The sequence below is a fragment of the Rhineura floridana genome, chromosome 5, assembly GCF_030035675.1.
Source record: "Rhineura floridana isolate rRhiFlo1 chromosome 5, rRhiFlo1.hap2, whole genome shotgun sequence".
In the NCBI taxonomy this organism is placed as follows: domain Eukaryota; kingdom Metazoa; phylum Chordata; class Lepidosauria; order Squamata; family Rhineuridae; genus Rhineura; species Rhineura floridana.
In genome coordinates this window covers 95036817-95050361 of record NC_084484.1, presented here as the reverse complement: position 1 = coordinate 95050361, position 13545 = coordinate 95036817, and the positions used below count along the sequence as shown (strand labels likewise).

The 13545-nt window shown below is 41.8% G+C and overlaps 1 protein-coding gene across 2 annotated transcripts in view; it reads right to left on the bottom strand.

Moving 5' to 3' along the window:
* The window catches only part of LOC133385137 (cystathionine beta-synthase-like protein), a 73774-nt gene that overhangs the window by 29857 nt on the left and 30372 nt on the right, over nt 1-13545 (bottom strand). For both annotated transcript variants that reach the window (XM_061627548.1, XM_061627549.1), the window contains exons 4-9: nt 11435-11569; nt 9022-9101; nt 8514-8648; nt 5263-5332; nt 2525-2616; nt 1392-1517 (exon numbers count right to left, since the gene is read on the bottom strand). In XM_061627548.1, coding sequence (XP_061483532.1) covers nt 1392-1517; nt 2525-2616; nt 5263-5332; nt 8514-8648; nt 9022-9101; nt 11435-11569 — 638 coding nt within the window. The remainder of the gene's footprint in view (nt 1-1391; nt 1518-2524; nt 2617-5262; nt 5333-8513; nt 8649-9021; nt 9102-11434; nt 11570-13545) is intronic.

Genomic DNA, 13545 nt, shown 5'->3' with positions numbered 1-13545 from the left:
GCTAGAGAAAAATAAGAACTACGTTTCTCCCTGGTGGTAGCCACAGGTGGGAGCCTGACAGGTGGTGCCAGGGGGAGGAACATTACAGGCCCCTCTTCCAAAATCTCTTTGGAAGTCTGCCACCCAGTCCCCAAAACTATTTCTCTCAGCCATCATTCAACCAATCTCACAGCTGTCTATCCAAACAGCTGAAATGATCCACTGAAAGCACATTAGCTAGCATTCATAGTTAGGGATCAAGTACACTAATGTTAAAGGAAGCTGTAAATGAGGCTTGCAAGGCTCTTAGCAATGTTTGTTCTCAGCTTACTCTGGAAGCTTACTCTGCAAAAGGACCTATTTCTTTGATATGCTTAACAGCAAGATGCTCTTCCAATAGAGATTCAGCAGGCATCTTCAGAAGTAACCTTTAAACGTTTGCTGAAAACTTTCCTACACTGCCAGGCTTATGCTGACTACTCACACACAAAAAAACGTTTTCTGTTACAGTTAGCTGATGATCTATAATTTTGGTTTTTATTGTGTGTATTTGTTATATACTGCAATTTCATTAAAAAGTGATGTACAAGTATTTTTATAAATAAATAACATACAATCATAATCATTCTCAGCCCTACCTTTAAAGACAGTATTGATCAAGATCACTTGGAGCCCCATGGTTCATTATACTTGCCATTTCGATCAATGCAGCTCGTAGTATTGTAATGGCAATGGTGAGGTTTAATAATATTTTTGTTAGATCTGGGCATACTTTTGTCCTATCTTGCCTTCCAAAATTCTAATACCAAGGAAATCTGTTGGGGAGAGACTAGAGCTCAGTGGTAGAGCATATGCTTTGCATGCAGAAGGTGATAGGTTCAATCCTTAGCATCTTCAGGTAGGGCTGCTAAACTCTCCTGTCTAGAACCCTGGATAGCCATTGCTCATGAAGACAATAAATGGACCAATGGTCTGACTCAGTATTAGGTAGCTTCCTATATTCAGGAATTTTGCACTGCACAATGGAAAAATTATGCATATTTGTATATGCATTTTTAGTTTTATTATTGGCTCCACCTGCATTATTTTGGGAAGGACTGGACTGCATATAGGCCCAAGGAAACAAGGATGGAGTAATGAGGAGCTATGTAAAAGGACACTGAATACACATAAAAACTATGGCAAACAAAGCTAATCACACAGTGTCTATACATTTCCTGGGGAAGTGTGTCTTGGAATGCTTAGAGACATTGACATTCTGAACCAAGGCTAAGTTGAGAACACGAACTGAGATCCAGAAAGGCCTTCTGCACACTTGAGAATCGTGGACACTCCAGTAAGATGTGTTTAACAGTGAGGGGAAGACTGCAAAGCATGCACATGAACGGCAAGGAAAAGGATGCTTGACTTACTGATCTGTCCAGAACAGTAGGGATGAAATCGTATCCAATACCTTCCACTTCATAAGTTGTCTTGTCTGTATTATTTAGTCGTTCAGGCTCTGCAAGAATGGATCCTTCAGGATCAACGCCTATAATCTGCAAGAGAGTTTTTAAATCTGAGCCAGTGTTTTGATTTTCAAAACACAGCTATTAAAAATGATAGGGTTAAATCACAGTCATGATAAATCAAAATTGTTGCACCATGGCAGAACTGTTTCCCTGACATTTATACCTTAGAAAACACCCAACTTAAAGTCTATCATTCTTTTAAAGCCTGTGGGAAAAAAACAGTTGCTCCTGCACTGCTTTTACTTGGCTTAGTAAAAGGCTGAAAGTCAAGAGGTTTGTCCCGGATCCCACTCAGACGCTGGATCTCATTACAGTATATGTCAACAGGCGACACAGAGTGAAACATTATATTATGTGCTCATTGACATACATCTCTGTATCACTCAAATAATTTTGTAAGGAGTAGAGATCACAGTACAGGGCAAAGATACCATGCGTATTTTAATACACTAAAGATTCTACTAACCTACTGGGGTTCAGACATACACATGTAACAGGAGATTCATACAGGAGATGATTTTGTGTAGTCAATGTATCGGGTTAAGGTAAGAAATAAGTGATGCCCATACTGGGGTGTGAGTGAGTGAGTGAGTGAGTGAGTGAGAGTGAGAGAGAGAGAGAGAGAGAGAGAGAGAGAGAGAGAGAGAGAGAGAACTGCAATAACATTTCCCTTTGTGTTTGAACATCAGAATATTCTGCCCATGCAAGTAACCTCAACTTTCCTTAGACATTATCCCTATCATCAAAGCAGCAGTGCCTTTTACATCTACCATGACCACAGAAATTGCTGTACACCAACTCTACAACCACCTAGTTGACATATTCTGTTTGTCTCATGCAGATATACAGCAAGGACTATTTGCATGGAGAAGAAGGTGGCCCTTTGATTAAGGATTACCTGTCACTGGCAAAATTTGTTATAGTGCCTAACCTGAAACAAGGAACATTCTACAGTAAAAAAACAAAAACAAATCAACATAGGTCCCAAAGTGAAAAACTAAGCAGTGGCTGAGATGCCCTAGTATGGGACTTACTTTGCATTCAGGGCATTTCTCCTTTAGCTTTCGGGCAATGCCAGTGATGGTGCCCCCTGTGCCTGCTCCAGCTACCAGCATGTCAATATTACCTATTAGAGAGGCAGAAACATATTCAGTTGAAGAAGAAATATATATACAGTTGAAGTGGCCTCTAAGTATTAAAGACACAAACCAGAATGAATGATAAACAACATCTATTTTGGTCTCATGTAAAGTCAAGATTGCTTTTGTGTAAGGTAAAGCAAAACTGCTACTGGAAAATAATGTGCAAGATGCAGAGTTTCATGCCAGTTATGTAATCATCACTTTCACAACCCCATCTCTATGTCACAAGGTCTATACATGCTAACATAACTGAAAAAGCTGCATCTCTTTACTGCGTGTGACAAATCCTGTATATTTACCAGGATTTCAAAAGGCTTTCATGGGGACTGCAAACTTCCATACTTGATAAGGCTCCCATAAAGTGGCAAACAAGACAAAATGTTAGCACCTTCTCCCATCAGTGCAACAGGAAAAGCTTCACTGGCCAAAATTCTCCTTCTGCACACTTAAAGGCATAGGAGCCTGGATGCCAACCCCTCCTGCCTTTTATTCAATGGCTCTGTGCTCATTGCTTTATCTAAATTACAACATGGTATTAAAAATATGTGATCTGACATTCTTCTCACAACACTACTACCATTTGAAATTAGCATTTTTAATCCAATTCTAGTGTAAGGGTTACTCCTCAGAATGGCACATATAGAAGATGCAAATGTCATCAGACAAAAACACAAAGGTGATGTGGGAGCTCCCTCTGCTGGCCCCAAGGTGGCCAATGCAAGCAATAAAATAGGTTATATTGAGAGTACGACTTTCCTAAGACATTAACTGGACCCCAAATTAGTTACAAAAACATAGAGCAGAATGCATGGCTGCCCTGGACTCACATCTTCATTCCATAGCTCCCTGGTAACATTTAGATAAAGAAAGCAGGTGACATAACATTTCCCTTCCACACTTCCACTCCACTTCATTTGCTACTGATCGCAGGAAACACTGGCAGTGGTGGCATCACATCACACACTTTCTTTAAGTAAACATCATCAGAGGGACGTGGGAGAAGATGCAGATTGATGGCAGCTATCTTCATTATGCGTTGTTTTGGGTTGGGATGGCAGCCAGACAATGAAAAAACAGAACTAAGTTGTTATTCTATGCCTCAAGAAAATTGCCACATATCAACAAATGTATTTATTTACTAATTTGTCTGGCCTGCCCTGTCCTGAGAGGTTGGGACATGTAATAATATATAAGCAAATGAAACAATAATTGAAATCCTATTCCTTTAGACCTATTCTATATATCTATGGAGGTAGAGATGTAAGTTTTTGAGATGGGAGGCCACAATCCAAACCCTGCTCAGGCACAAAGTCCCTTCAACGATCTTGGGTAAAACACTGTCTCTCATTATCGGATCACATGTTGTAGATGTCGCAGGTACACGATATACTCATGCCATACTCCATGTAAGGTGTACTTTGTAATATGTAAAGCATGCCTAGTTTATCCATTGGCACAAGCATATGGCAGTACATCCGATAAACTGCAGTGTGTTAATCGACCCTGAGTCCAACCAGGGACAGAGAGCTGCTGTGAGAATGAGCTGAAAACTGTAAAATACCTTGTACACTATGGAATTGCTAAGTTATAGCAATGTTAAAGCCTCATTGTGGTTCAGACCCAACCTTTATAACACAACACAAATTAAAAGATTTCAGTGCTTCTCAGGCATGATGAAGCTGTAGGGGGAAGAAGTAACTCAGGAGCTGTTGGGCACCCATTAGTACCACCTCCTTACACACTCTAGCTCTATAATAGCCTTACAATTTGCTTGCATGGCCTGGGAGAGTATTAATATTCCCAACATTATTAGTATGAATAGCTGTGCTGGCTGTGGTTGATTAGAGTTGTAGTCCAAACCATCTGGAGGGTGTCAGGTTGGTGAAGGCTGTTTTATGTTATGGCAGGGAGAAAAGGAAAAGAACAGTGGCAGTTCAGGTGTGTAGAAGAAGAGACAGTCATCTCCTAAACCAGAGGTGGGACACCAGCTGTTGCTGGATGACAGCACCCCCATCATCCTTGATCATTGGCCATGATGGCTGGGGCTGATGGGAGTTGTAGTCCAACAATGTCTGGAGGGCCATACATTCTCCAACCTTGTCCTAAACAGTTATTTGCACTGGACCAAATGAAGAGGGCAAGCAATCCAAGGGTACAAAGCGGCACCTATCATGCTTGAAGCCCAACTGAAATCACCTCAGTTAAAATGGAGAGGGGAGAACCATGTACACCACTTTGAGCTCCTTGGAGGAAAGTGGTATATAAATGTAATAGATAAATAAATATAAATAAATAAGGGGAGAGGCAAGAAAGACCAAGTAGCTTTCACATAGGTAGGGACTGCAACAGCTACCCATGTAACATTCACAAATTACCTTTGCATACACCTTCTGTTTCATTTCCCAAAACATACACTGACAGGTTGTCACTTGGGGGAAAGCCCTCTGATTAGCAGCCATCCCTCCCTGGAGATAGAATCCAGATGCTTTGGACGCAAGAAATGGACAGGGAGGAGGCAGATGGAAGTGGCTGGTGGGCTGTAGTTTTGTGGGCCCTGATTTCCCACAATTCTCCTTCTCTTGAAACATTTAGGAGAATTAATCGAGGTGTTACCTACAGGCTGAACGTACCTTCACACTGCTGTAGGATCTCCTCAGCTGTTGTATCATAGTGGGCCAGGGGATTACTGGCATTGCGGTACTATGTTGAAAAACAAAAGGAATATGTAGAGGAACACAAACAATAGCCTGGCAAGTTTACATAGAGTGCTGATGCTGAGACACATATGGACTTGCATGTTTGATAAAATTATAAACTACTTTTTAAAGTCAATGTTCTTCACAAGGTATACAGGGTGTGGTCAATGCATCATTACGGGAGGGAGTGGTTCCAGCAGTCTTGAAAGAGACGGTGATCTGACCACTCCTGAAAAAGCTCACCCTGGACCCATTGGTTTGTGACAACTACCGACCGGTTGCAAATACCCCCTTTTTAGAGAAGGTGATTGAGAGGGTTGTGGTGCAGCAATTGCATGTACTCTTGGATGAAACAGATTATCTTGACCCTTCCCAGTCTGGGTTCAGGCCTGGTTATGGGACTGAATCGGCCTTGGTTGCCCTGATGGATGACTTTTATTGGGAGAAGGACAGGGGGAGTGTGACCGTGTTATTCTTACTTGATCTCTCAGTGGCTTTTGATACCATTGACCATGGTATCCTTCTGGGCCGACTTGGTGAGATGGGTATTGAAGGCACTGCTTTACAGTGGTTCCAATCCTATCTCCAGGGTCGCTCGCAGAGAATAGCACTGGATGATTGCCTTTCAGCCCCCTGACAGCTGTGCTGTAGGGTGCCACAGGGTACCATCTTGTCCCCCATGCAGTAACGTCTATATGAAGCCCTTGGCAGCAGTCATCAGGAAATTTGGGGTGAGGTGTCAGCAGTATGCTGATGATACCCAGCTCTATTTCTCTGTATCATCTGAATCAGGAGAGGCCATGCAAGCCCTGGACCACTGCCTGGACTCGGTAGTGGGCTGGATGAGGGCCAATAAACTGAGTCTGAATCCTAGCAAGATGGAGGCCCTGTGGGTTGGTGGTTTCCACGTTCGGATAATTGGTCAGTGGCCTGCTTTGGATGGGGTCGTACTCCCTCTGAAAGAGCAGGTCCGTAGTCTGGAGGTGCTCCTGGATCCATCTTTGTCACTAGAGGCCTAGGTGACCTCTGTGGCTAGGAGTGCCTTTTACCAGCTTCAGCTGGTAAGACAGCTGCGGCCATTTCTGGACTGGGATAGCCTGGCCACTGTTGTCCATGCACTGGTAACCTCCAGTCTGGATTACTGTAATGCGCTCTATGTGGGGCTGCCCTTGAGGTTGGTCCGGAAGCTGCAGCTGGTGCAAAATGTGGCGGCAAGACTGCTCACTGGGGCAGGGTATCGCCAACATATCACTCCACTGCTGAAAGAATTCCACTGGCTGCCCATTGGCTACCGGGCCAAGTTCAAGGTTCTAGTTTTGGTGTACAAAGCTCTATACAGCTCGGGACCAGGATACCTGAAAGACTGTCTTACTCCTTATATACCCAGTCAATCACTGCACTCTGCAGGTGGGGGCCTCCTGCAGATACCATCTTATCAGGAGGTTCATTCTGCACAATATAGGAAACAGACGTTTACTGTGGCGGCACCTACCCTGTGGAATTCCCTCCCCTTGAATATTAGGCAGGCACCATCTCTGCTATCTTTTTGGCGCCTTTTGAAGACTTTCAAAAAGCCTTTTGAGACCTATCCCAGTCTGCATCTGTGTTAGAATTGCTGTTAATATGTGTTTTTTTAATAATGTTTTTAACCCTTTTCAAATATGTTTTTAAAGCTTTTTTTCTTAAATGTTTTTAACGTTGTTTTGTTTTAATGTATTTTAAGGTCTGTTTTATGATGTTTTAAAGTGTTTTTAGCATTTCTGTTTGCCGTCCTGGGCTCCTGCTGGGTGGAAGGGTGGGATATAAATCAAATAATAATAAATAAATAAATAAATAAAGTAGTATACGACAACAAAAACAATAAATAAAAATACCATTCAAAACATTTAAAAACCATCTTAATAATAATCTAAAGAGGCAGCACAAAAAGCAACCAACCATTCTAGTAGAAAATTCTCATGCTATCAGTGACATAGCTCAGTGCTAGAGTGCATGCTTTGTATGCAAAAGGTCCCAGGTTTATCTCCCAGTGTCTCCAGATAGAGCTGGGAAAGATTCCTGCCTGAAACCCTGGAGAACAGCTGCCAGAAGTGTTGACAATACTGAGCTAGATGAACTGACTTAGTATAAGGCATCTTCCTGTGTTTCAGTTCAGGCCACCATCTCAACAGCATCATCCACTGAAAACTACAAAGGAAAAAAAGAAGTCTTAAAGGCCCACTTGAAAATATCTACAGAGATAACCTGATCTCCTATGGAAATGAATTCCACTGTGGGCCACTGCTGAGATGGTCCTGTTCCTTGTTAAGTTGTCATACATTATTTACCAAATGCTGACCTTGAAAATTACCTTTAAAAGCCTCAAAGTAGGAACACAGGGTGTTTCTTGGCCAAGTTACTATTATGGTCCCAACATCACTTAACTAGTGCCCATTTCATACATGAGGCTATTTTATTAATTAAGTTTTACTACTACTGAGAGGTTGTCATGGTCCTTATGTACAACCAATGTTTGCTCCTCTTAGTGGCTAAAACCCACACACAGAAAGCTCCATCCACAGGAAGGCAATCATATTTCAGTTCAATTTAAATCAATGTAATGTTAGGTGCAATTAACTTCAGTCCAATTTACTGAGATTATATAGGCAGCTTCCTTATAGCAAGTCAAATCATTGGTCCTCCTAGCTCAGTATTATCTATACCAGCCTTCTCTAACCTGTGCCCCTCCAGATTCTTTGGACTACAACTGCCATCATACCTGACCATTGGATATGCTGACTAGGGTTGATGGGAGCTGTAATCCAAAACACTTGGAGGGCATCAGGCTGGGGACTTTTCCAGCCCTCCCTGGAGATGGTGGAGAATGTACCCAGGACCTTCTTCATGCAAATAAAGATTGAAATGTGTCTAGCCTAGGAGTGGACCAGCAGATTCAGTTTCTTCCTATGAGTAAGAGTAAGTGCACACAGAGAGCTTCTGGGCATCACAGGACAACAAACCTCAGCTGTTGGTTTGAATCCAACCAATGAAGCATTGAGTGTCCTTGGATAAGAGGCTTTTAACCTCTTGTTTCCTATTCATTAGTACATGGGAATTATCAACTTCACAGAGTTATTGGAAGGACAAATGAAAAAGGACTGTATTCCACTATCTGAAATAATACTTCTCTGCAGCTGCTACTTTACCTGATCCAATATGTGGGAGTTGGGAATTTCATTTTTCAGTCTCCATGCTACCCCAACATGAGATTCTGGAGAGTCAAATCTAGCAGTGGTTGGAGTCCTCACAATTTCAGCCCCAAGAGCTCGCAGAACATCTACCTGATTTCAGAAGAGAGGAGGGAAATTTGTGAAATGCATCACACAACATCTGCACTACTGGGAAGTGAAAGTTTAAGCTACAGGACTTTGAGTGGCCTTTACTGTGTATTGTTCTGGTTAGCAACTTTACTCACAATTAAATATCTCAACATTAACTTAAGATGGTGGCGTTAACATCAGTCTAAAATTTAAATACTGAATGTTAGTCTAAACACAGAACCTTATTAAACATTTTACTACCTTACTGAAATAACAAGTTGGATGTATCTGTCCTGTATGCAGCCATCTGCATTGTTGGCTAATGATGCCCCCGTTAACCAATTATGCAACAAGTGTTGATCTTTAAGCACTTGAAATGAAAAGCAGCTCTGACCTTCTCCATGCTCATTTTCTCTGGCATCACAATGATACAGCGGTAGCCTTTCACTGCAGCTGCCAAGGCCAGCCCGATCCCTGGAGCCAAGAAAAATGCAGTACTGAAGAAAACCACACTGACTTATATTTCAAAACTCTTGTAGGAATATGGAAAAATGTCTGATACCCAGTCTTACTATTTGCCCACTTAGTGCAGTATTGTCTACACCAGTCTTCCCCAAGCTGATGCCTTCCAGATGATTCGGATTACATTCCCATCAGTCCTAGTCATTATGGCCAATGAACATGGGATTATGGCAGCTGTAGTCCATAACCTCTGGGAGGGCACCAGTTTGGGGAAGTCTGGCCCACAGACTGGCAGCATCTCTCCAGGTCTTCAATAGGAACTTTTTTCAACCTTACCTAGAGATGCTACGGATTGAACCTGGGACTTCTGCTTGCTCAGCATGCGCTCTACAACTGAGCTACGGCATCCCCCAAATTTATGCCCTGCCATTCTGGACCAGCTAAGCACTCATAATGATAGACAGGGCTAGCTATTTTTATATTAAAAAGCAGATTGCCCATTTAGGTGACTGCAATTTTTAAAAGCTTTCAAGAGATCTCTAGCTGTGTGTGTGCTTCTCTCCCAACATTACATATGGCAGTTTAGGATTATAGCCCAAAGCAGTGCACGAATGCAGAGCAAGTAAAAGAATTGCACATCCACTCAGGAGCTCAGTCTCTGTCCAAGCACTGTCTTAAAAAGTATTCTGCTCTGTCTCTTTCCCAAACATCAGGAGACAATATAGATGCCTCATTACCACCAGAAAGTACACTTTAAGAAACAGGAGAGAGAGAAGTAAATACACTCCCAGTGAAAACTAAGCCTTTCAAAGCTAGAAGAGCAATCACCTGCTGCAAAGTTTTGTGTCTACTTGTAATTCAAAATAACACCACTTTAAACTGAGCCTGCATAGAACAGTGCAACAACAGAGCGATCTATATTTCTGACAACATAGAAGGACGAGATGTACAGCTCAGATCTAAGGACATGAAGATACCAAATACCACACTGTTCCTTTTAACAAAGACAGTCTTGATGTTCTAATATGTTTTAAGAAATCAATATGGAGCAGTCCCAGGACAAGAGTGAAAAGCAAATATAGTAAGTCTGCTTACCATTTCATATACATTTCATATGCAAAATGCTAGGATAGAGCATGATTATCTCCATAATACAGATTAGTTTAGGTACCATCATTACAACAGATTGTGTTTCTGTTCCTCCTTAAAAATCTCCTCCATATTCCTAGATATTTATTCATAATATTCATATTCTTCAGTCTTGCGCGCACACCCACTTGTTTTTTTCCTCTCTGCATGTCCCTTCTTTCTTGATGCAATTAGCAAACCAGCTCTTTGTTTTCACAGTGTGACTTGTCAGTAAGAGATGTCATAAAATTGATTTAGCTTCTCTGATATTGCAAGGGGACCTGGACAGTCTAAGTCCAGACTGCTGAGTGTTACGCAGAGTATCAAGGATCTTGGAATTCAGGGATCCTTGGGCAAGTCTGGATCAATCAAACCATGTTATCAACTCTTTGGACACCTTGGGCTTCCAAGCAACACTTTGATGGTACAAAACTGGTCGAGCAGTTTCAAAGGCTTTCGATGAAGAGGTGATACTTGCTGCTCATATAACATGATGATAGGAGGCAGGTCTGAGAGATTCACAGTGAAAGCTATCCAGTGAATTCAAGGCTGAATTCACGCAATTTGTACCAGGGACTTCCAGCTCATCATTTATGTCCTAAACAATCATGCCATACCAGTATAGGAAGGATGGAAGACCCAAGCTGTTAAACTTACTATGATACCTGAGAGAAAACATTAGAACAAATCCCAAACTGGAAATGGGATGGGATCCCTTGTAGCCATTAACAGATTTGTTAAGAACAAAAAATGCTATACAATAATAGCTTTCTCCTTTGGATGAGAAATACCATTGTGTCTGCACAAGTATGTAACATTCCACAGCTCTGTAGAAGGCATAATTTAACAGTGAACTGCAAATTGTTAAAGGAAGGGTGGTTTTAAAAAAATGCCAAGCAAGCAGATTCTAAAAGGTAACCCCCTGTTAGGAAAACTAGTTCTGCCAGTGTTTCTCATTTAGTTTGGTAAGCACAAAGAGCTACAAAACTTTTGTTTGCACCACGGGTATCATTTTACTATTCCACTGACTTCAATGGGAAATAGTTAAGTATATGCCTAATCTTCCCATATCTGTCATGAGGCTTTCATTTCTGGAAGATAAAACAGACACCCCAGATATCTGTTCAGATATCTGTGACTTATTCTCCTCCTGCCCCTCGGCTCACCTGTAATACAGCCCAGACTCACAATGCAATCTCTCTCTGAGATAACCATACCTGTATTTCCTGACGTTGGTTCAATAATCGTATCTCCAGGTTTCAGAATCCCATCTCTTTCAGCATCTTCCACCATCCTTAAGCTGATTCGGTCTTTCACACTCCCTCCAGCATTGAAAAACTCACATTTTGCCACTGGAAAGCACAAAAACTACACTTAAGTAGAACTTCCCCCCTCCAGTTTATCAAAAAGAGGCAAAGTGAAGGAATTGATGAGCATCACTTAGATCTAGCCATATTCCAGAAAAAGTTGCATCTTGCTAATTTACAGCCCCACTGAGTTCACAGACACGCAGGGTGTAGTGACCACTCCCTCTCCCCCTCTTTTGCACAGTTGCAGGGACCTGTTGCTCGGTAGACATTTATCTGATATCCCATTGCTCTGTGTGTGTGTGTGTGTGTGCGTGCGTGCGTGCGTGCGCACGCACCTTCAAGTTGATTACAACTTATGGCAACCCTACAATACAGCCAGTGTGGTGTAGTGGTTAAGGTGTTGGACTACGACCTGGGAGACCAGGGTTCGAATCACCACACAGCCATTTAGCTCACTGGGTGACCTTGGGCCAGTCACTGCCTCTCAGCCTCAGAGGAAGGCAATGGTAAACCACCTCTGAATACCACTTACCATGAAAACCCTATTCAGAGGGTCACCATAAGTCGGGATTGACTTGAAGGCAGTCCATTTCCATTTCATAAATCAGTGACCTCCAGTAGCATCTGTTGTAAACCACCAGATCTTGTAAGTTCAGGTCTGTGGTTTCCTTTATGGAATCAATCTATCTCTTGTTTAGTCTTCCTGTTTTTCTACTCCCTTCTGTTTTTGCCAGCATTATTGTCTTTTCTAGTGAATCATGTCTTCTCACTATGTGTCCAAAGTATGATAACCTCAGTTTCATCATTTTAGCTTCTAGTGATAGTTCTGGTTTAATGTGCTCTAACACCCAATTATTTGCTTTTTTGTAGTCCATGGTATCCACAAAGCTCTCCTCCAACGCCATATTTCAAATGTTGATTTTTCTCTTATTCACTATTTTCACTGTCCAACTTTCATATCCATACATAGAGAACAGGAATACCATGGTCTGAATGATCCTGACTTTGGTGTTCAGTGATACATCTTTGCATTTGAGGGTCTTGTTAATTAAGGACATTGTTAATTGGACGGTATACAAATGATGCAAATAAAATATAATTTAACATACCTCAGCTAGACAGAGGATGAATTAGCCCATATGATGAAACCAAAGGCTTTTGAGATATTAGTTCCAAAGTCAGCTCTAGATCAGTCCAATGCTGTATTTCCCATTTAAACTGGCCTCACTATTTTTGTTTCTGGCCCCTTGGCAGTGGCAACTATTCAGCTTCCTCTAATACTCCCAAGTTTCATGCTGGCCCTTAGGATAAAGGGTATGGGATGGTCCCGTGATCTGCATCAATATCTATCTACCCCCTTTGTATGATTCCCCTGACCTATGGGATAGGTTGGATGAGGCCTTCTCTTATATAGAGACCCAGTTCCCAAACAATAGAATAATTTTATGTGGAGATTTTAATGCCAGAATGGGTAACTCCTGGCTGTTTAACACCAATTCCTCTAATCAAGCCCCTTTTACTTAAAATCTGCCCTTCCATAAGTCCATACAAGATCTAAAGTCGAACAAGCAAGGCCCTTTGTTAATAGAATTTGTCTCAGCACACCTTTTGGAAATTTTAAACGGCTCCATATATGATCTATCTTCGGGCTCATTTACTTTTCGGACATCTCGCGGTGCAAGTATGATTGACTATATTTTGGTCTCTCAGTTGTTGTTGAAAGATATTATAGACTTCAACGTCAACTTTAGGACCGAGAGCGACCATTTTCCACTTTTACTTAGACTTAAGGCCTCTAAGATCAGACCGTCATATCCTTCACTTATAAAGCCAACTGCCCCTGAGAAAAGAGTCTGTTGGACAGATAGGAGGCGTACATCCGTCGCTCACCTATTTGAGAGTGATACATTCCAATTAATCCGGCACGAGGTCCTGAACGAAATCCAGGACCCCATATTGGCATTTCAATCTGTCTTATCGTTACTTAGGCCCTATATGATCTATAAAAATAATTGCCT